Source organism: Danio aesculapii, chromosome 9, assembly GCF_903798145.1.
Source record: "Danio aesculapii chromosome 9, fDanAes4.1, whole genome shotgun sequence".
In the NCBI taxonomy this organism is placed as follows: domain Eukaryota; kingdom Metazoa; phylum Chordata; class Actinopteri; order Cypriniformes; family Danionidae; genus Danio; species Danio aesculapii.
This window is the reverse complement of record NC_079443.1, coordinates 9,214,679-9,238,921: the sequence shown is the minus strand read 5'-3', so window position 1 is coordinate 9,238,921 and position 24,243 is coordinate 9,214,679. Positions and strand designations below refer to the sequence as shown.

Below are 24,243 nucleotides of genomic sequence, written 5' to 3'. Positions count from 1 at the left end.
AAATGCTTCCAGAATCTGAGCTGCTAAACAGAGGACGAGTACTAATGTGCTTTATTAGTACTTTATAAAAAGAACACTCTATAAACTTTGCTGTACATGTGAATTATTTCTAATATTAAACTTTGACTTTTTCTCTAGCCGTCCTGACACATCCTTCTCCTGGTTTATGAATCCTTTCAAGTGCTTCTTTCACCTGATCTGGGGAAACTACAAGAAATACATCATAGCCGGACTGGTGCTGTTGATTTTGACCTTGTTCCTGGTTCTGCTCTTCTACACCCTTCCAGGGGCGCTCAGTAGTAAGATAGTCAATGGGTGAAAAAAAAAAAAGCTGGGATAAAGTCACTGGACACAATGGAGCAACACCAATGTAATGTTTTAGCACACATTTTTAGATACTTGCATCGTCGGAAGTTGGATAACTCAGGAACATCACTAGCTTTGGTGATTTTTAGGAACAATCTTATATTTTTATTTCACATACACCAAGAAATGTAACAGTGACACAACATTGAACATTTAAGAACTGCATAAAACACTGAACATAGCAATTGGAAGATGTAGGAAAGCTTTTTAAGGCTCAAGCACCATTATGGAATTGCTCTGTTTAGTAATAATTACATCCTACATTGAGACAATGGTTGGACTTTCTTTTTAACTGATTAAAAAAAGATAATAGTAACATTTGAAATGACACTAGTTACTCAAAAAATGATTTATGTAAATACAATTGCATAAAACAACAAGCTTAACCCAACCTAATGTAAGTGTACAAATATCACAGACATTTGTTTGTAGTCTTTATTGTGTATTGCCTTAAATTGGTATTGAATTACAGCTACACTTTGAGCTGATTGAAATTTCAGGTTACTTTGCTGAGTACTTCATAAACTGTAGCACTTGTGTTCTCCAATAAAGATATGTAGCTTTAAGTTCTTTTTGAAGAAAATGTACTGTAGTACTTCAGTTACATGATGTTGATGAAGGTCCTAAATTAAGAAAGGAATGTTCACAATACCTTATTTGCACTTTAAGACACAGTGGCTTAAAAAAAAACTATGAAAATAAGCTATAATTAAACCAATACCAAAACTGATTTAACTCTAGGTCTTAGTTTTTCTCTTTAATTTGTCGGTAAAATATTCCACACCATTTCTTACCAAAACATCCCATTACATCAGTTGCCAAAACAGAGACTCATTTCCAGAAACTATGAACAGCATTCATCACTTTTTACATAGTCTGTTAAACCGCATTGCTGCTCAAAATCAAACACATTAATCTGCTTATCCAGCACATTTGCAATGTGTGCTCATTTAGAAAGCAATGGCACACATTTTTTTTTTCCTTTTAACAAATGTCAGCCTGGCATTTATACCCAACAACATTATTTCCTAGAAATATATTAGACCACAATGGTAAATAGGAGGTTATAAGTTGATGAACGGCCAAATTCAAAATAAAAATAAAGCTCCATTCAAAGAAAATCAACAAGCTAACCAACTTAACTAGAACATTTGGTCTGACGTTGTTTTCTAGGACATGGTTTCCGCTGAGTGCAGAACACAGACAACCACAAAATCCTTGAGAAATATTTATGTTCTTTTGTGTCTATTTCTTAATGGGGTCAGTTTATTGGGAAATTTAAGTTATTCGAACGTCACATAAAAATACTAATCGTAATGACCAAAAAAAAAAAGCTATCAGTTATATCAATATGAAGTTCTTTTTAATAGTATGATTACATGATTGGGGTTTGCAAGTTAGACTTTTTTTTTTTTAAATGTCTCTGGGGACATTGTGTATTGAATGCCATTAGGGCCAAAACATGTGAAACTAAAGGCTGGTTTAAACTTCTGCGTCGAGTCAATAGTGTGACCTACGGCGCAAGCCTTGCTCGTTATACTTCTGTGTGCTGTGTGTTTGCTCTGCAATAACACTTCCCAAACACTAGTTGGCAGTAGGTTACTATGTTCCTCTGTGTCAAGTTTCTTAGTGGGTATTTTGTTTTTTCTGAACGCTACAAGTAGCTAAAACTCCATTATTCACAGGCGTCATTTAGTTCTGGAGCTCCTTCACGAAACTCGACACTTGTAAACACTCACTTCATCCGGCTCGCAGCTCTCAGCACAGCCCACGCTCGTCACCGATACCAAGCCGGCCTATCACAGAGCTTGCACTATGCGTCATTACCATGTGTACTTACATTTTTTGAGAGGTGTGCATCAGCGTCGGTGTCAGCCACGGCCAGGCTATGTGACAGCACGAAGGCTGCGCCAGAGCATACGTGTGCACTTGACGCAGAAGTTTAAATCAGCCTTAAGGTGTTAATGCATAATTGTGTTGTGTTAATATGTAATCATCATGTTTTTGGTCCTTTGGTGTGTTGGTTGTCGTCTGCCATGACACACTTTAAGAGATGAATAAATCTTGTGTCTCGACACAAATTGCAACTTTTCTAATCACGACGACACCCTGTTTTAAACAGACTGTGCCAAAATTGAGCTGATAGTATATAGCCTGAACCTGTAATTGTGTGTGAAGCTGCGGTCACACTGCACTTTTCTCCCCATAGACTTCCTTTCATATGCATGTGAATGTGGCAGACTGGAAACGCATGCTTGTGCAACAAGTTTTGCAGTTCGCTGCATTGCAAAGTTCAAGCTTGGTGAATTCTGACCTGCGAAAATCACATCATGTGATTGCGTGAGAGCAATCGAAGATTAAAACATGACCTCTCAGTAAAGAAATTTAAAATATGGAGCAATTGCTCGCTTTTTTAATGTCTAATCATCTTGTTTAATCCCGCCCCTTTTCACAACGCTGTATGACAAGTGTGACTGCGGCTTTAATATGGAAATCACACATTGCTTTCCACAGTAATGAAGCATCATAAAGGCCTGTTCAATTGGTATGTACTCTGACACAATTTCTGAGATAAATGATTAAATCTAGTCTCTCAAATCACCATGACCCCGATTAACATGCAGTTACAGGTTGGAGTACATCATACATTTTGGCACCATCAGCCTTCGACAGTCAAGAAGCATCTCAGACTTGCTGTCCTGCACTATTACACAGGTTATCAGATAAAATATACTTGATCTTATTTCTCGACTCCCATTCCTGTTTTCAAATCTCAAGATACTCTGCCAAACAGATTGTGTCAAAATCAGGATGACATTGTTTAATAGTGTGTGTTTCTTCCAGTGAATTATTGGTAAGGTGATCTAGCTACATTAGTTCTGTGTGGTGCTAGCACTGATGAAGCGGTCTGCATGACCCCTTCATTGATGCCACGTGGCGGTACCGATTGTGCAGAACTGGGCCCCAGCTGCAGCAGCAGGTTATATGTGCCAGTCTCTGCCAGGCCTCTTCTTAACCCAAGCCCACCTCGCTGTGCCACCCCTCCGCCTCGCCTGCGACAGGGGATCAGGCCTCCGCGCTGGGCTGGCGAACTCTGTCCAGGGGTGCCATTAAACTGAGCAGCCTGCGAGGCCATCAGACAGGCTTGTAATTTGCGTTTGGCACGCCAGCGGGCAACTCGAAGACGAGTTTTTTCCCTTCGTTCTCTGACCAGGTCGGCCAGTAGAGCCTGTGGTAGAGTCTGCTCCAGCTCACGCCGCCGATTTGTAGTGCGTCCTCTGTTTGTGTTCCGGCCTCTCAGAGTTCGGCTGCGTTTGTACTCTTCATACAGGTTCAGGTCCTTGCGTCTCGGACGCACCTGCTTTTGGACCCCTGTCACAGACAGCTGAGAGTCCTCATCTGAATACAGGCACAGAGGAAAGACATTCAGTAAATACAATTTTTGACATATTATTTGAGCCACTTTTTCAAACAACGGCAGTCTATAAGTGTAATTGTTAAAAGACTAATTAGATTTCTGGTTTTTGCAGTGATGCCATAGAACAGGGGCGTTTATCCCTGTTCCTGCAGATCTACCTTCCTGCAGAGTTCAGTGCCAACCCTGATCAAACACACCTGAACCAATTAATTAGCAGCTGAACAGCACTTGATAATTACAGGCAGGTGTGTTAGATTCCGGTTGCAACTGAAATCTGCAGGAAGGTAGATCTACTGTATTCACCTTATTCTCCGTGTACGCAGCCATTTGAATCATTTCGGCTCGAGACTTCCGGTCTCATTCACTTCCATTCATTTTAGACGTTAAAAACAGCTCGTTTTGCTGCTTGATGTTGCAAACTGATATTTTCTTATTATATTATTCTACTTTTTCTGTATTGTCATGTAAACACTTGTTTGTAGAGTAAGTAGTTTGACCGTTTTCTGCCGTTTATTATTCCTAGTCACTTCTTCAATAGGCAGCTGAATCGGAAGTTCTAAAACAATCGCAAAAAAACGAGTGCACTTCCACACTGAAGAATAAGGTCAATAAGAACAGGGTTGAGCACCCCTGCCATAGAAGAACCATTTTGGTCACCCAAAGAACCTTTCCTTTAAAATACTTTCTTAAAAGAAATACTGGTAATACTTTAAATAATATTCCATTCATGTATTTACAAACATGAACTAAGTGAGAACACTGTACAACACAATACTGTACATCATTTATTAATTATAGTTCAACATTTATTGATGCATGACTGAAATTCAAAGTTGTGCTTATCACAATGCAATGGGTTACTGAACTAACAATTAACTTTATTTTCAGTAATGTTAACAAAGATCAATATTGTATTGTTCATGTTAGTAAATATATTCACTTAGATTAATTAATGGACCATTATTTTAAAGTGTATTTTAATATTTGACCAAACTGAAACTCATTAAATACACTTGGGAGAAAAAAACAGGCCCAGAGGACAAATGGTCATGCCCAACTAAGCCTGTTTTTTTTCCTCCAAGTTATTTTTCATCACTTTTGGCAATTGGTGAAGTTTGTTCCTCGCCACTGGCTTGCTTAGTTTGGGACTTGTGGAGCTGCGCATCAATGGATTTTCTCTTTAGTGTTTAGACCTTCAGCAGTAAAATTTAAACCACACTGAAATGAACTAAACTGAATATTTCAATTTACTAGAACTTCTATGTTAATCTGCTTTGACACAATCTACATTGTAAAAGCGCTATAGAAATAATGATGAGATGCACCGGAATCGCAGGGTGGCACGTAAGATCACATGAAAGATTTCACGTGAATCTCAAGAACTGGCTGATGAATCGCGATTCCATGTATTACACATCTACATGTGTGGTCAAAACAATGGTTTCTGGTGTTTCACGTGTCAGCTTTTTCCTCTCAAAACTGTTTTGACTGCACACTGCAACATCACATCCTGTCAGTTTCTTGATAACCGTAACCTCGCATATCTTATCAATGTTTGCTGAGCAAGCTTCTGATACAACGCTATCAAATTATTTGGTTAGCATTTGGATTTACACGCTAACCTACTTCCAATCACGTTAAAGAGATTGTTCAAGCAAAAATGATGAAATCTGAAACTACACAAAATCTATGAGTTTCTTCTCCTGAACACAATAGGGTTGTCGCGATACCATTTATTCACCTTACGATAGTATACCAGCTGAAGTATCACAATACCACGTAGTACTGCGATACTGTAATTTATAACTCAAATTAGAAAGAAAATTGTCAGAAATACTATATTTTGTAATAATAGGCCTACTTGAATTTAATTCATAATGCCCTGATTATTGAAAAAAGGTATTATTTGCATGTCACTTCACCTAAATTTGATAATTTTTGGTTTATTTTGTAGATAATTGACCAACAAAAAACACATTAAAATAATGATACAATTCATACCAGATGAAATCTGTTACAGAGCATTTTTATAGCACAATTAGGCTGTATGAAGTGGTCAAAAATTGTTTCAATGTTTCCTGCTGCTATTTTGGGTTTTTCATCTATTGTTTTATCAGGTAACAATCCAAAGTAATTCAAAATTTCATTTTGTGAGTCATTCTACTTTAAAGATTGTTGTAGCTACTAAATCATATTGACAGGAACAGAAATGAACCCATTTAGATGTGTGTTCGAACTGAAGCATTAGAAAACGTGTAATAGGCTACCATAAAAGGCGCGAATTCTACAGTTTTGCAACCTTAAAGGGCTCCACAGACTATTAAAATAAAATGGTCTATTGTTGCACAAATGCATGAGCATTTTAGTGACTTTCCACGTGCAACATTATCTATAGTAGATGGATCATTAATGACGATACTACAGTTTACAAACTACAGTGGCACTGCCAGTATGTTAGAGCCATAGAACCGCGATACTACCATAGTACTAGTTAACCGTGCAACCCTAGAACACAAAATACAATATTTTGAAGAATGTGGGTTGCTGGCAACCAATTACTTCCATAGTCATTTTTCCTACTACTATGGAATTCAACCACGATTCTCCAAAATATTCAGAAGAAAGAAACTCGTAAAGGTTTAAAACCATACGATTGAGAATAAATGACAGAATTTTAATTTTTTGTGTGAACTATTCCCTAAATTGCTGGATTACACTGAATATTTGTACTTCACACACCAAAACAACTTTAAACTAGAGACGCAAAATTATTATTTACAAAAAAAAAGTTAAGTATCATACATCAATCAAACATCAAACCAATACAAATGCACATTAGAATGTGTTTTGTTCAATTTTATTTTGGTTTTGTGAACAAAAAAATTGTGAATATCATGCATTTTTACCATGACCTACAGAAGACACACAGTAAAAGTATAACAAAACAATATTGAGGCATATTTCGATAAACAATCAGTTGTTGACCTATTAAAACACTCTATTTAAATATCAAAGTGCAGCCAAAATGGTCACTTTTAAATCTTTAGAATTTATCCTTCAAACCACTGGGCTTCTTCCATTTGTCAGCACTTATTTTTAAACATTTAAAATGTAATGGAATTAAATAAGATCTCCTATTCTTTTATATATTTTAATGAACTGCAATCTTGTGTTTAAAAGACATCTAATAGACATCCAAATGTAGACATCTCGGCTAAATTACTGTTAGACTTTCATTAGATGTTTACTGGCAGCCCAGATTTAGCCATCTATGTCTGAACATCCATTAGACATCTTTTAAACAGAGTCAGAGGTGAGACTAAGTGCTACTATATAAATAATGTAATAAATAACAATAGACTTTGCACACGCAAACAACCATAATCAGCTACTCTCGAACATTTCAAACAACAGCTCAGGTATTTAATCGACTTACATGTATGAAACCGCATACAACATTGTTTTTATTTTCTTGTACAAATGACCTGAACAAAAGCAAGTAAAATTTTTGACAACAGATTAAGAGGACATCCTTCCTGGGGCCAAACGCAGGTAATCTTTGATATATTTCTCTGCCTCTGCTTCTGTGGGACTCTGGAGAACACTGTTTCTCATCGCTGCGGCTGTGGGTTCAAACCAAAAAAAATTGATTCACCATTAAAACAAACCAACATATCATTTATTATTCAATCTAATGTTACGGAGTAGTCCATATATACACAATTATAATATTCCAGTAAGCCACGATTGCTTTGCTAAATTAAATAAAAGAAACTGCAACATAAAATTTCAACGATTCTTTTAAAGCCGTTCAGTTTGATTCAGACATACCTATTATTACCGCTCCAATATTTGTTTTTCTCAAGCCTCGTTTGTCCCCTCGTCCACACCAGTTGAGCTGTTTGGCCACGTTTAATGCTAAGACCTTGTTGCAAATTCTCCCTATGGTCTTTTTCATGGTTTGACCTCCGCTAACAGACAATCTGTTCACCTGAAAACAAAAATACAGATCATAAATAACTTTTTCGTAGCATTTCTGTCACTGCTTTGGTTGCTTAATTGTATTAACTCACCAATCTTTGCATCACCCCTCTGTCCACAAGTCTTTGCTCCAGCTGGTCCAGATCCTCCATTGACGTCACGGGCAAAACGCAGTCGTTTTCCTCTTCCTCCGGCTGCACTGTGTTCCCAACCAGATACTGAACTAATGTGGTCAGGCGGTTGATTTTCCACTCCATTTCTCCTTGAGACTCGAGAAGAGCCTTCTCCACTGCTGCAAGAGCACAGGTAAATTTACTTTCACCGTCCTTATAACCATGGTTTTATTATAAAATATTTTAAAATAAGACGACTTATTTGTTAACCACAAATAAACCATGGTTTTTCTACACTAACCATGGTATATCTTATACCATGCTGTGGTTGTGAGCAAATATAAATGGTAATTAATATGGCTAAATTAATAACCATGGTTCATTTACATAAGAATGACACTTGCTAAAAGGTAAACATTTACAGTATAAACGCTCATAGTAAAATGTCAATTAACGTACCTGTACACTGATTATTTTCTATGCTCCTCGGACTGGCATCTGACAGACCTGTAGAAAGTAAAGTACAAGCATTACAGTTTAATAATAATGATAAATCATTTCAGAAATGTAAAAATATTAGCCAGTCGATGCTTCAAATAAACTATTTAATCAAAGCAACAATAAAACTGCCTTAAATGTGTCACTTTATCACTAACTCTCAACTCTTATTCGCTCAATACCCAGCAAGCATTTTTTGTTTGTTTAAAAGACATCTAATAGACATCCAAACATAAACATCTCGGCTAAATTAATAGTTCAAATCGGACAGTTGATTGAGTATTTTTGTTAAATGTCTAATAGATTTTTATTGGCCTTTTTTAGCCAAGATGTCTGTTTCAACCAGCCTGATCTCACAAGGAAACCTAACTATTGATACGAGTTGAAAAATTTATGATTTTTAAAAGGAGGCATGGCACCAGACCCCACCCCTAAAACCAACTGTCATTGGGGATAAGCAAATCGTACTAAATTGCACGAATGAGATCGTACAATTTAATACGAATTAGCCACTAAATCAAAAAGTTACGAATTGATGCGATATTTCTTGGTGGGCTAATATCAAATACATGTTTGAATTTAAAAACAAGTGTGAGTAAAAGCCAGTATTAAGCTTTCATTCTTAATGCGTTTTTAGATTTAAGTTGACGTTTACACGAATGATACACTTCAACCCTGTTGCAGCCACAAATCTTTATTGAATTGATGTACTATAGAGAGTAACAACCTCATCAACAAGCAGAGTCTAAATGGGTTTTCAAATATAGAATTGACCTCTTTCTCAGTATGAGCCGATTTGAATATTTCAACCCTGTGACCAATTTTCATTCAACAACTGGTTACTGAAAATTCGATTCTCATGACCTTTGACTGTCTACCAGATCTGTAACTATCAACCCTGTTAACATCAACCCTGTTACCTTTATCCAAACCCATATTGATATTCTCAAAATAATATATCACTGGTAAATTCTAAATGCTATACTGTCTGAAAAAATAAAAACAGTCCTTCAGTATTTACTGTAGAAATCTTCATGTGTCAGAAGCCTATTAAAGTTGAAGTAAAGCAGCTAGACTCACCTGTTTATGTTGATTTGTCTTGTGATCCTCATCACTGAATGATTGGCAATGTGTAAAATCATCAAACAGCCTCATGGGAGAAAATGTGTCTTTCTTTTAAATACAGATCATTTTGTTTTTATCTGACAAAATGTGTATTTTATCACAAATCAAAAAATAGCACCAGTCTCATTCATTGTATATCAAAAAAAGTATAAATATGCTTTAAATGTTCAGTGATTTGGTCTTTAATGACATAATCTAAAAGATTTAACAGTAGTAAGCAGAAACTAAAAAGCTGCAATGTGTGCCTGACCTTTTGAGAAGAGGAAAGATACTTTTTGGTTGGAATGATCATTAAAATATTGTTGCTCTTCTCAGGAAGTGATATTTTCCCCACTTTAGGCCCAAAGTAACAACATTTATGGAAGCTTGTTAGTGCCATTCAATTTGGGAAAAAGTGACTTCTATTGATTTTATAGCAGTTGTAGGTCTCTCCGAATTTGGATGAGTCTTAATAGTACACTGTAAAACCCAACAGTCAACTTTATGAAATGGAATGAGTGTAGTTAACTTAAAGATGTTGACTGAAAGTTAATTCTCCTCATTTGAAAAGAGTTTTGAACTCAGTGTTGAAGGTAATGTGTTAATTAAATTCTTCATTACTTCAACTTACATGGGTTAAGTTCACAGTAGAGCTGCACGATTCTGGCTAAAATGAGAATCGCTATTTTTTTGCCTAAAATCAAGATCGCGATTTTCTCACGATTCTGTAAATGTACAATAAAGGTTAATATCAGTAGGCTAATATTATTGTTATTTCTCAAACATATGGTTAATCAATAAAATTATGTGTAGGTCTTCTGTTGGTCTGATGTTGAATTTTTATGTTTGAGACATATGCTTGAAATCTGTCATTGACAACATTATTAGACCATTTTTTCACTGGTAAAATCAGACATTTGTCATTTTCTGATTCCCTCTTGCATTATATTCAACGTTATATAGGCTACAGTAGTTATACTGACACTGTTAAACATTTATTTTCATGCACAACACCCTGTTCGCTATGACAGAAAAACATATTAAATGCTTGACGTAATCATAACTCTAAATGATGCGCGCTTTCGGTTTTATTTTTACTGCTAAGAGTGGTTAATACTTTCCGCGCGGCTCCCAAACGATCACTCTGTGCCATAAACTGAATGTTATTTACAACTTTATTAACTGTTATTCCTTAGCAGGTTCTGTTCACTAAAGTAGACGTGTGCGCGGATATCATTAAGTAGGGCGTGTGCCCGCCCTCTCTGTGGTAACGGCTAGCTCACGGTCAGCAGCTCACGTCACATGTGTTTTTGCGGACATGAATACATCTTTGCATGAAGACAGAAATGACATTTTTGGGTAAATTTTACCTTATAAATACAGTATGTGACTCTTTCAACACCATTTGGAGGTGTCCATGTCGCCAAGCAACATATGTAAAACAATGTGAAGACTCGTGCAGCCACCTTTGCTTCTGTCCTGAACTTGAGAATATGATTGGCAGAACTGTAGAAATGCTGGATTAAGATCATCTAGGAGGTCGAATCAAGATCGCGCTATTTTTTCGATTAATCGTGCAGCTCTAGTTCACAGTAGTTCCTCAAACGGTTTAAGTTGCCTTAACTTATTGGGTTTATAGTACTCTGTTGCTTTGAGTACTCTTTATTTATTGGGTTTTACTGTGCTCAAATTGCTTCGCTTACTCAAATGGATTAAGTTCACAGTACACATTAGGATTGGTTTTTGAACTTAAACCATTTGAGGAAACTGTGCAACAAACTATTTGAGTTAACCTCTTGGGTTTTACAGTGCAGTTCATACTGTAAGTCAGAGTTTTTATTTGGAGTAATCTTTCTCACAATTCAGAATTGAGGAAAAACATCAGAATTTTCAAATATAAATCAGAATTATGAGAAAAGTCAGAAATGTGAAAATCATAGAATTATGTTTTAAAAATGTAGAATTTTGAGATTTTAGTGAGATTTAGAATTCAGTAAAGGAGGGCTGAAAAGTTTGTGATTAAACTCAGAAGATATTTCTATCTCTATCACAAAACGTTCTCAAAACTTGGAAACGGGCTTCTGTGGTTAGTCATAGGGCTGGGCGATATAGCAAAAATGCAATCTCGATAATTATTTTCCATATTGAATGATAACGATTAGGGATTCAACGATTAACTTATTTCACTAATAACGGCGCTTTAATCATGGTTAATTAATCGCAAAGGCTTCTCAACACTGCGTTTCTGCATGGAACAAAACTGCTCCAACTAAAAGTTATGCCAACTATGCGCTAATTTAAAGTTTTACGGTTGTACACAGAGGTTTATATGCACACACACTGGATTGACTATGGCTGAGGGTATTAACTAAGGGCCGTTCACGTTTTGCGTCTTTTGTGCTTGAGAGTTTTTTATTTTCTTGCACTCATATTGGCAGATGGCACGACTTGCTCACACTTTCCAGGCGCACATAAAAAAAGTCGCGAGTTCAGCTTCATACTTTGTATTGTATACACAATTCTACTCCAAAAACAAACAAACAAACAAACAAACAAACATATATATATATATATATATATATATATATATATATATATATATATATATATATATATATATATATATATATATATATACATATATATATATATATATATACACATATATATACACACACACACACACATATACACACACACAAAATGAAAATATTAAACAAGTTCATAATATAGTTGATCAAATGAGATTCAGCAGCCTTTGACTACATTTGTTTTGTTTAAAAGGGAAATACTTAGCTAATATAATGCTTAGACTTACATTAGAAAAATACTTTTTTTTTTATTTATTCATTCATTGTTCTGTCATTTATTTTCAGTGTAAAATTATTACTTATGTTTAAATTCCAAAAAGCTTTTTTCACTTATTTTTAAGTTCAAACAGAAATGGACCATTGTTTATTTTTTACTGTCTTTTTGTGCTGTATTAATTGGTTACTGAGACGCAATAAATAACACTTAAAAATAAGGAGTTTTCATGTGATTTTCTAAACTAGTAGCGTTTTGAAATTAATGAAGGCATAAAAATCATAATAACCGTGAAACTGTGATACTCCTCAGACCATAATCGTACAACCAAAATCTATAATTGTTGCATCCCGAATGTCGATATATATTTTATATCAGTTGTTAATGTTTTGAGATTTAAAACAGTACCACAACAATGACTGAAGCCACAAGAATTGGAGGGTCCATTAAATGGCATAACATATTTCAGATGATAAATTTTTCATGGCTGAAATTCGGTACATCTCTAATATCAACACACTTTTAGATTTCCATTGTTGCATTTTCTGCTGTGTGATTGGCTCTTATATTAATAAAGAGTAAAAAAGTCCAGAGCTTACCATTGTTATTGACATACATTTTGTCAGCCCAGCCCTAGTTCTAAATCCTGTTCAAAATAATGATAGAGTATTCTGAAAATATTCAGTAATCCCAAGTATTAAACACCGTAATTACCGATTACTTTAAATACAGGCACTCTAAATCCACATGATATTAAAAACACAGTGATGTTAAAAACTGTAACAGGGTTGAATGAAATTCAAGGTTAAAATAACAGGGTTGAAAAATGATAACAGGGTTGAAAAGATGCAGTTTGTAAATGTACTCTATTGAAACACAACTCATTGATACAAAGTGTAAAATATTTATTTAGCTTGGCCCACACATCTTTGTGAATTTAAACGTCACTGGGTTCAATGGCGATGACTGATTCTCCATCATTTTAATCTCTGCATTGTGCAGCTCACTGTCTTGGTCACAAGTCATTTTACTGGGTCCCCGAGTTGATGCACTTTGTTGTTGACCACCTCATTTTTAAGCCTGAACTGGCCTGGATAAGGTCTCTGGTGATTTGTCCATGCACTTGGGACATCCTGATTGTTCAGCAACGCCATCAGACTGGCTTCGGGACTGCGTTCGGGGGAGGCAATGATTTTGAAAAACCTCCTCTTCTGTCGCTCTTTGGCTTCTCTCCACTGTTTGCGTCTCATTATTTGAGCCTTTTCGCCCAGGTCACCAATTCTCTTCCTTTTCCCTGTCTCAATATCCCTTCTCCATCTCTCTCGCTCATTCATGAGGTACTTTTCCCTGCGTGCAGGATCAGCGTCCCGTCTCCGTCTGTACGCTCTCTGTTTTTCAGCAGACGCGTTTGCCATTAGTGGGTCTGAAAAAAGGAATCCAATATGAAGACTTGCTCAGCTTCTCCATATTCCAAATGAACAGATGCTTTTTAAAAGTCTGCATGGCTTCGATCACATGCTCCAACTCATCGCTGTGAGCTAAATTTTTATATTCATGATACTAATATTCTAAGAAATGTTAATATCAAGACCATTTCAACCCTGTAATATTTAGAAATGTTTTACGATTAAATGTTAAGTGCAAATAAAAATGGATTATGAGAGCCTCGGAAATACTTCAATGCTCCAAATTTTGACCTCGTTTATACCTCAATATAAATGAATAATGATATTAATAAACCAGGAAAGGTGTAGTTCTTGTGCATTCCAGTTATATATTCAGGTATGAAAGGAATATGAACTTTGTGGCCCACTTTTGAATTGGGTGCTTCCTTTAAAAAATAATTAGCACTTTTCACATCTCTCCAAGTTTTGATTTGTAAAACCAAAGTGACAAACCATGAGTTCCAGAGAAAAGACCCATGCAGTGGCTTGCAGACCCAGTTCAGAGTTAAACATGAGGTGAAAAGGTCTGTGGTTGCATAATTTTGAGCATGCAATCAAAACAAAAACCTTTAAACCACAACAAGATACATCAGATAAATCTGTTGACATGATTTCCAATGTTGTTTTATGATATGACTGTGTGTTCATTCACTGCTGTATGTGTTTGTGTGTGTGTGTGTGTGTGTGTGCGTGTGTGTGTACTTGGGTTAAATGGAGAGCACAAATTCAGAGTATAAGTCACGACATTCACTTTCACTTTGTGACCCTATGTATGAGGTCCTTGCATGTTGATATGAAAATGAATTTGTTTTGCGCATGTGAACAAATTGGCTGCAACACTTGCGTGCAAATTTTAATTGGCTAAATCTGTTTATGCTAGTTTTATCTGCAATTATAAAGTTTGTCTTGACAGCAGTTTAATGAAAAAAATTGTTATTAATTACTCCCTTTCATTTTATTCTAAGCCCCCACGAGACATTTCTTCATTTTCACAACACAAATTAAGATATTCTGGATGAAATCACAGTACTCTGATCCTCTCTGAGTTGCGGGGTAGTGGTGTAATGGATCACAAATCTCATGGTTTGATCGCACTATGGGTTTTTTTTGTCACATATCAGACCATTTTTCAGATCAGTCAAAAAGGAGGAGACAAATGTAATTTGCTTTCCATTTATTACAAAAACAGTACAGCAAGAAACTTTTGGTTTTAACTAACAGAACTTAGAAGCTGTAAATTTTCTTTTTAAAAATTAAGAAATAATAATAAAATAAAATCAGCTGAATAAAAAAAATTGTAAAATATTCAGTACTGTGAAAAATTTAGTTACTACTGTTGCTGATAACGCTGAGCAATCAATTTTAAAGAATTATTTAGTGGCATATTTTTGATGGCTGGTTGTCGCCACTTACAACTTTCATATTTGAGCATCAAGTTACATGCATATGAAGGTGGTTTTAATCTTTAACATCAACGTCAGTGGTTTTATCAAAACTATACACTGTTGTCCTAGTACTTCTGTGTTATTTGACTGTTTGTAACTTCATAACTCAAAAGACTGAATCTCTTTCTTGATTTTTGAGTTTTTTCAATCACAGATTTGAATGCAGCGATTCAAAGGATTAATAAACTTAAGCAAATCACCATCATTTATAATTTGTTGCATGGTCCCGATCTTTTAATGATTAATCATGCAGCTTACACTCAATGCATTAACGCAGGCTAAACAAGTTATGTCAGAAAACACCTTTAATGAAACCCACCACATCCTGAATAGCCCACCACAACTTCATTATATTTTACAGGAAAGCCTAAATGCTTTCATAGATGTGATTTGAATGATGCGAGAGGTGATTTCTCTGCGATCGTTACAAATTTAGGATTAATCTACAAGTTAAAAAAAAAATGAATCCACATGTCACATGTGTTCCGAACCATGGGTTGTGATCCCAACAAATCACAGATAAATCGTGATCCCTTACACCCCTAGTTGCGAGACTTTCAAAGTCCAGACAGGGGTTTAATTGTAATGTTATGAAGCAACAAGAATACTTTTGAGTGGTATACATCATCGTATGGTGCTCGTGAACACGCACCCTATACTGGCACTGACGAGAATAAACTGTTGATGTCATTATTTTTGTTCATGCGCAACCAAAGGTGTTCTTGTAGCTTCTGTACCATTACAATTAAATCACTAAAGAAACATGGACCGCTTTGAGGATGCTTTTGCTACCTTTCAGGCCTTTGAAAGTCTCATGATTCTTGCTGTCCAGCAATTAATGACAAATCTTTCATTTTTGGGTGAACTAAATCCTTTTATTTGTGAAATGTGTGAATATATAAGATTAGTACTACACTACATTGGCTCGATATTTGGCACAATCTATTGATTGATAGGCTGTAGTGGTTTGGTAAATGATAATAGGACATAATCTTGACAATGGAAATTAATCTTCACTCAAAAAAATTTGCTTGCTCACACTACTTATTTTAAATGAGCTGAAACAACACAGTTCTTGAGGAGGTATTGGGAGGATAACTTAATTGTTTTATGGTCAATCAACTTAAAATTGTGAAAACCATTAGGTTAACTTAATTGATTTGTGTTGGGACGACATGAAGGAATAGTGTAGAGCCCTGCAGTTTTTTACAGTATTGTATCTGTTAAAGTGTTTCATTAGCTGTTTCATCCAAAAATGTGAATTACTTTTTGCACAAAACTGGATTATCGCATAAAAGACGTGCGAATAAAGCAGCGTTTCCATCCAACAAGGCAAAGAGAACAAAATCGTCACTTCCTGATTAACTGACAGCAAATATCAACAGTAAAAAGGGAATTTGCTGCGGTAGAAGCTGCGTGAATATTTTCTTTGTTTAATAAACGACTTGCACCTCAGAAGGCAATCCTGACACGCAGTGAACGTGCGGGGGCGTGAGACGCAGAGCACAGACGCTCTTGATTCTGGAGGTAATTAATAATATAATAACACTAATACTGAAACGGTTAAGGTGTTTTAGAATGACCAAAACAACATTTCAGATGTTTTACAATGTGTTCAGCCTGCTGGTTTGTCTAATCACACACATTTTTATCATCACATGATCTCTTATAACAAAATAACATGACCTTTTTTAATGCGCATACTGGAATTTGTACAGTAAACATGTTTCCATAAAAAGTTTATCCTACTCACATATGTTTTTATTCCCATTTTCAAATGTATGCGCATCTTTGCATTTCCATCACCCATTTTTATGCGCATTTCCAAAATACGCATAAAAATAGCTAGATGGAAATGTAGCTATTGTAAACGTCAACCAGTGCCACACATGAAAAACTGAACTGAACTTAAACACTACAAACTGAACTATACTGTTCCTATTTACTATGACCCTTTATGTGAAGCTGCTTTGACACAATCTACATTGTATAAGCGCTATACAAATAAAGGTGAATTGAATTGAGTTGAACATGAGAAGCTTCATGATGATGCCAAGAAATGCTAATCTTTCTATTTCATTTATTTTAGTCAAACGAGAGACGATGGTACTGGTTCTGCTAGGAAAATTGTGAGTAAAATTTGGGCTTTTCTGATGACAAGGCTGCTAGTACTTTACTTAAGCTCTTTTGGCAGCCATTGTTTTAACAGTCTTGTTTCCAAAAGTCATATGCTAGATATGCTTTCTCGATGACACCATACATGTTAAAAATGGAAAGCAATGATTATTATACTGGCTTTCAGTTATACTGGTGGTATAACTGATAGTGCTGCTATTTTATTCCACTTCTGGCCCGTTTTTTTCATTTTATACACTAAAATGTGCTGTGAGATCAGGTATGTTGTTTTTAGCAACCGCAAATGTCTGTCGAATGACAGAAGAAAACCTGTGCTACAATGATACAGTTTCAGTCCACATCACACCAACGCTAACCATGGTTTTACTGTAGTAACACTTGTGACAGAAATGCGAGTTTTTAATTGAATTAATTTTATTAACGCAAGACGAGTATATATGCTAAACATTATTAGGCTACTGTTTTCCATCACCAATACCACAGAAACCATATCATTCTGCTGCCTTTACTATGGAAGCGGTGTGCCAGATCTGTGGCCATCATCATTATCTACAGTAGTACAAATGTATACAAATTGAGGCAGTCAATATTTCGAAGACTGTAAAGTTTTTTAAATTAATCAAATCTAATTTACATCTACATCAAGCTCCAGTTACTCTCAAATTACTGTCAAATGTGCATTTTTAAAAGACAAACTTGTAATATTAATAGCAACTGATACAGGCAATGGACTCAAGGATTTTTCAGGGACTTCACACACTTCACATTGTGTTTTGCTGTGAAAAGAAAAGACTAACTAAAAATCTTGTAGAATTTCTCTCTTTTTTTTACCTCAAAATCCTGGAAGGTCTGAATTCATGTGCTGGTGCCACCATGTGTAGAACATCTGAGCTCTCAAATGTTAATCTGGAGCCCGACACAAATACCGAACATGTTCAAATAAATTCTCTTGACCTATTTTAACGTTCTCTGACCACAACAAGTATGACATTCATTTGTTTATCTCCTTAAAGTCCCAATGAAAACACTGATGTCCACCGGTTATGCGTGGAATGTTCTTAGAGTAAAACGATGACAAACGCTGGTAGTGCTTTAACAAGATGGAGGGATTTGACAGAAGGTTTGGGTTTCAGTAGAGATGCAGAACTTCTTGGCAGGTAAGATAAACTTGTTGACTTTTTTGGATCTCTAACAGCTCTGTTATGATGTTTCATGAGGACATTTCAAAACTTATTATGTTTGTAACTCAGTTGGCGCCTCTTTCAGGGCAGACAATATACATTAGACAACATTTGAAGTGGATCAAAAAAGCTTTTCCTAAGACAAGATTAGGTGTCGTTCAATAGTTTTAAGACAACTTTGATGAAAGGTTTTGAACCACTTCAAATGTTGACTACTGTATACACGTTTCATACGTTTTTTCTGCATCCATTATCCAGGATTTTAAAGCATGAAGAGACATTTTATGGATTTATTTTATGAAGTTTGAAGCATTTATCCAATACAAAACATATCTCTAAGCAACCTACATTTGATATTTGGAATTTAGAAGCCTGCGAGGCGGGAAAAAAATGGTGCACGTCCCATACAACACTGTAAAAATTTTAATGTTATACTTACAGGTGGATGGATCCATGCCCATGAATGCTGGAATGGCGAGGTCTGCGGAAGTTCCTGGACTCTGAAGAGTTTGAAATGGTGTAGGCAAATCGAGTGGGACCCCAAACTCCGGTTCCCCTACTTGATGATGAAGTTCAGCGTTGGGATATTCAAGCCTAGATGTGCTACCAGATTCTCCAGGTTCATCCTTCACACAGACTATTTCAACCTCTGCGTCCTCCTGTTTGATCTTCAGCAATGGTGATCCAAAAGCCACTGTGTTTGTCGTTTGGGACGGCATACTTTCGTCCACCATCATGGGTGCAGAGAGGACACTGCTGTCCGGCATGTCTGTGTGTCTAGCGTCAGCAGATGCCAGAGGGTTTTGACCCCATATTGGATCACTGGTCTCAGACAGAAGCCCCTGGCTGTCTATCAGATGAGGATTTGAGTTCTCCACTACTGAAATAAAAAAAACGGAAAGTCAATTAATGGCTCGTTTCCACTGACTGGTACGGTACGGGTCACCTTTATCAGGCTTGCGTTTCCACTAACAAGGGTACCCTTTTGGTGGGCGTGGTGTTTGACAGAAATTCTCGCTCGAGGAAATGTCTACAATAAAGCTGTACAGGTCACTTACATATCATATGAAAAGCTTTTCTCACAAAACATATGCTTCATACACATAAATACTTGTGTTTAAATGTTTATTACTAACTTTTCAATGAACATGGGTTGATTATAACTGCAGATCAAAGACAGTGCAAAACGGCCTACTGTAACGTCTGTAATTATATTAAATAACTAAATAAATGAACATATATAAACACATACAGCCCCTTACACTCTCCAATATGTTACCAACTACAGAAGATTTACACACAGCAGACATTTTTGTCCGTATTTAGGTTCAAAACAACACAAAATACAGCCTACAGTCAGTGAAAACCTCTTATCTGTGTATGTAATCTTCAGCAGCTCATGTAGCCTCTGTTAGAGAGTAATTCCGTCATTCCCGGTTCATATTAGTTCAAAATGTGAAGATAATAAGTTAGTTATACATGGCATTTTGTTCATGTTTGCTGAAAAAATAATGTGCTCCTTTTTCCCGACTTCTTCTTTGTTTCTTCACGCTTCACTCTCGCATTTGTCAGTGTCTGACAGAATCGGGTTTCAAAAGCACGTCAATAATCAAGCGCAGGTTATTATCATCAGCTCAACAAGTTTGTTATTTCAGATATAATGTTAGACCATGGCTCGTTATTATATGTATTTATAATTCCGCTGTAATCTCTCGCTGTGTATTTCAAACATGGCGGGTTTTTTGTTTTCATTCTGGTTTGTTGCGTAAGCGAATGACGTATCTCTGTAAACCAATAGCGTTCAGCTGCGCGTGTGGCTCTGCCTTTTGGTACCCTTTCTCGTGTTAGGTATCCTTTTGAAAGGGTGCCAAAAAAGTGGTACTGTACGGTTCGGTGCGCTTTTTGACAGTGGAAACGGCCATAAAAGCGTACCAAACCGAACCGTACCGTACCACTCAGTGGAAACGGGCCATTATGCTTGAGTTGAGTGAAAACCTAAGAAACATAATGCACTCCGCTTTAATGAACAACCATAGCAATAGCAACAGACCTATTTAGGCATTTCTAATAATAAAACTCTCCACCGTAATCAATTGTAATGTAGTCAAAAAAATAGCAAACTTACATTATTGCTAGTTTACTTCATAATTTAACCTTGTATACAATGCTGAATGAATTGTTAGTCTTTTGAACTACTGCCCTGACATCCATAATGCAGCATTTTTATTTTATTTTTATTTAATTCATCTGGTTGTTCATGCCGAAAGTGAGCTATTTTTTTTTTTTTTTTACAGCTAATCAACACTTGTGTCATTCAGCTCTGCATTTCTGATCAGCATAGTTGTCAGAAATTATCAGGTGAATGAGCTCATGCAGACATACATACACAAATTAATTACAATCATTATACAGAATTAAATACAGATACATTCATGCCAGAGGGGTTTAAACCTGCTATTTAAAAATCCTGCAGTTTGGGTAGTTTTTGCAAACAGGGCAAAACTGTCATCTGTACACAAAACAAAAAAAAAATTAAAACCATGTATTTTAGTATGACCTGCAAATTGCAATTAAAATACAACAAAAATAAACAGAATACACTTCAGGATTGTGTTCATTGTGAAGTTGTAGCATTAGTGACCTTGTAGCATAGTTTAATAAATTAAAACATGATTATTAATACTGAAAAAAACTGGCATTATAGGAATTAGACTGCATTATCACTTAAAATTATATTATATTTTATGTTCATTATATTGTATTATAAATGAAATTATAGTTATAATTGTAAGTATTTTTGTACTGCAACTTCTATTTACGTTCTTATTCATTTATTTTTTGCTTATTTTGTTATGGTAAAACACTTTCTGATAGCTTATATTTATCATTAATGCTCCCTTTTCTTCATACACAATTGTAATTTGTGTAGCAGAATTTTTTATTCTTGTGTGTCACTTTTTTAACTTTAAAATGACTTTGGTAACCTTTCGAATGTTGTTTACCTTTTTTAATAAAAATAGTGTGTTGTTCAACTAGTATATGGATTTGCTCTTCAGTGTTTGGACTTTCAGCAGTTAAATTTAAACCATACTGAACTGAACTTCAACTCTGAAAACTGGACTGAAACAGTTTCAATTTACTAGAACTTCTATGTTAAACTGCTTTGACACAATCTTCATTGTCAAAACGCTTTGGAAATAAACATGAATTGAATTTTGAACCATGTACTGTATTTTCACTGATGTTGGTATAGTTTAATAAATTATATAACAGTTATTTACAAAATGGCAAGAAAACTGGAGGATAGAAAAAAGACACCAACTGAATGTGATTATTCAAATTCAGTGTTTAAAATAATTGTGACTGATGCCAGTACCTAAAGATGTTTGTGCTGTTATCACCCAAAAACATAGTCACTTCCTGAACACTATCAACAGGATGAAGAAAACATTTCAGTTAAAAAAATACCATCTAGAATTCTCGATAAAGGGCTGGTTCAGTTAGTTAGTCAATCGAAATACCACAATGATTTAAAAGTATGCCTTAACGTAACCTAGATTTGATACTGTGACAACAGAAAACAAGCATGATTTTCATTGTAAAAATGTAATTATTTAATTAAACATATTATGAAACCCAATGGCAATATGAAAAACATTCATATTGTTCATGTCAGACGTTTCATACCTTTATGGGCTGGTGATGGTCCATGGATCTCCTCAATATGTAGATCAGCCAGATGATTGTCATTTCTTGGTGTTTCTTTGGACATGTGCAGCTGCTGCTGTCTCGCCCATGATGGTCCAGCTACAGGCCCGGGTACAGTGACTCTGGGTCTGGGACATGGGTATTGGGGTTTAGCACACACGGACACAGTACTGGTCGGCGCTCTTCTGCCGTGAAGCCCGGGGCTGGATGCTGCCATGTCTCCTTCTGTCTGGTACGGTCTATGATTGGGGTCTTTAGCCGCAATGACGCTCATGTACTTGCGCATAGTTTTCATCTGACATCTGGACGTCTCCAACATTCTCCTAATGTTCTCGTTCTCCTTCTCTTTAGCGGTCATCTCCCGTTTGATCTCCTCAAACTTAAGGCCGACTACCCGGATCATTTCTCCCAAAACGGTCTCCACCGCGACGTTCACGGCTTTCTCGATAACAGCGCCCATTTGGCCCCGCATCAGGGAGATGGTCAAATTCACATCCATGCTGATGGGAGCGGATGTCATGAGGGTCGAAAAACACGCACGACTAAAACCCGTCGACTATATGGTTAGTATTGCAGTGTATTTGTGCAAAACGGAGGCTATGGTTTTGAGACAAAGCACAGGCTTCGTCCGCCATTGGCCACGTACCGTCAACACTGAGACGGAGCAGGAATTGCATCCGGTTCAGCTGGAGCATTAAAGGGATAGTTCACTTAAAAATGAAAATGACCTCACAGTGTATTCCCCCTCGTGTGGTGTAAAAATATGGTATTTTGGAAAGGTTAATTGTACCCATAAAGCATGGGAATATGTGTCATTAAGGCGCAATGCATTCTGTGAGCTGACATCAGAACCTGGATCCCATTGATCTCTGTTGATTTATGATGTCATATACTCATCATGTTTATACACTCGCTACAAATAAAGAAGAAAAATAAAAATGTTTTCTCGTGGCAGCTCGTTGAAACCCTGTCAATAGGGTATATGCACACAGACAACACAGTTTTATGTTCAGTCCACTTAAATTTGTAAACCAAGTTAACTTAAGTGTTTTGTGTTGGGACAACATGAAGGAAGTGTGTTGGTCCAACCTGGTTAAGGGATTTGTAGTTCCCAGCATACTTTGCATATGATTGAATTAGGCTAAGAGATGGAAATGTCAACTATAAAAGTACTCTTACATGTTTAAAGTTAATAGAAAGACTTGTGCGAGTTTAATCTTTACTTCAGTTTGAAGATTTAGCAGAATTACATGTAATGTTATGAGATTACCACCTTGCAGAAGCACCCATGCTTTGGGTTTTGGCAGCTTAATTAGCAAATCTGCATTTATTCCTTTGCTTAGTGAGCAATAACTGTCCTAAAAATGAGTTCTGAGATCAGTTTGTATCAACTGTGTATGTAACTCACGAAATATGTTTAAAATGGCTCTTTTAGTTCATTTAGGATAACTTCAAATAAAACTACGAGACTTTGAAATGTGTGACACATAATAGACATACCTGATATTATAAGACATTCGAGTTTTAATTAAATAAAAATACACATGTATTTAAACCTTTATTTGATAAAATCATGTTGGACCAACTTAATTGCATTTAATTGTTTAAATAGTTTTTTTAAGTTGGTGCTAAACAAATTTATTGGATGGAAATCCTGCCCTCAATTAATTAGAGTTCATCAAATCAGTTATTGTTTGAGTGTAGATGTGCATATAGCCCAATACAGATAAGCTGATTCATTTATCTGATTCACTCTGTCTGCATCCGTACTCAGACAAACAAAATTCTCAGACATTTACATTTACATTTAGTCATTTAGCAGACGCTTTTATCCAAAGCGACTTACAAATGAAGACAAGGAAGCAATTTACACAACTATAAGAGCAGCAGTGAACAAGTGCTATAGACAAGTTTCAGGTGTGTAAAGTCTAAGAAGCAAAGCATTAGTAAAAAAAAAAAATTTTTTTTTTTTTTTTTTTTTTTTTTGGAGAGAGAGAGAGGGCACAGTTAGTGGTATAGCCAGAGAGGCAGTTGCAGATTAGG

At 36.0% G+C, this 24,243-nt stretch overlaps 2 protein-coding genes across 6 annotated transcripts in view; one reads left to right on the top strand and one right to left on the bottom strand.

Annotated features, from left to right (window-relative positions):
* Nucleotides 1-1,351, top strand: part of fer1l6 (fer-1 like family member 6) — a 46,890-nt gene extending 45,539 nt beyond the window's left edge. For both annotated transcript variants that reach the window (XM_056464742.1, XM_056464741.1), the window contains one exon: nucleotides 139-1,351. In XM_056464742.1, coding sequence (XP_056320717.1) covers nucleotides 139-319 — 181 coding nt within the window. In that variant the 3' untranslated portion in view covers nucleotides 320-1,351. The remainder of the gene's footprint in view (nucleotides 1-138) is intronic.
* On the bottom strand, nucleotides 441-22,867 carry si:ch211-67e16.4 (uncharacterized). Of its 4 annotated transcripts, XM_056464746.1 has the most exons (6): nucleotides 22,180-22,867; nucleotides 18,932-19,372; nucleotides 8,338-8,385; nucleotides 7,858-8,057; nucleotides 7,616-7,775; nucleotides 6,647-7,407 (listed from the first exon to the last, which is right to left on the bottom strand). In XM_056464746.1, exons 1-6 carry the CDS (start codon nucleotides 22,718-22,720, stop codon nucleotides 7,304-7,306), a joined length of 1,494 nt encoding a protein of 497 aa, XP_056320721.1. In that variant the 5' UTR covers nucleotides 22,721-22,867; the 3' UTR covers nucleotides 6,647-7,303. The 4 variants fall into 4 exon arrangements, with proteins under 4 accessions (XP_056320719.1, XP_056320720.1, XP_056320721.1 ...); XM_056464744.1 differs by lacking the exons at nucleotides 6,647-7,407; nucleotides 7,616-7,775; nucleotides 7,858-8,057; nucleotides 8,338-8,385 and adding an exon at nucleotides 441-3,765; XM_056464745.1 differs by lacking the exons at nucleotides 6,647-7,407; nucleotides 7,616-7,775; nucleotides 7,858-8,057; nucleotides 8,338-8,385 and adding an exon at nucleotides 441-3,765 and having other exon boundaries at nucleotides 18,932-19,369.
* Between the last annotated feature and the right edge of the window lie 1,376 nt (nucleotides 22,868-24,243).

What these genes read in the sequence shown, in the direction of transcription:
- si:ch211-67e16.4 (XM_056464744.1), bottom strand. Translation starts at nt 22,720, where the DNA reads ATGACATCCGCTCCCATCAGCATGGATGTGAATTTGACCATCTCCCTG. An exon ending in ACCATCACCAGCCCATAAAG is followed by an intron (nt 19,373 to 22,179) that starts GTATGAAACGTC and finishes TTTTTATTTCAG; the next exon opens with TAGTGGAGAACTCAAATCCT. An exon ending in GGGCATGGATCCATCCACCT is followed by an intron (nt 3,766 to 18,931) that starts GTAAGTATAACA and finishes GCCTGTATTCAG; the next exon opens with ATGAGGACTCTCAGCTGTCT.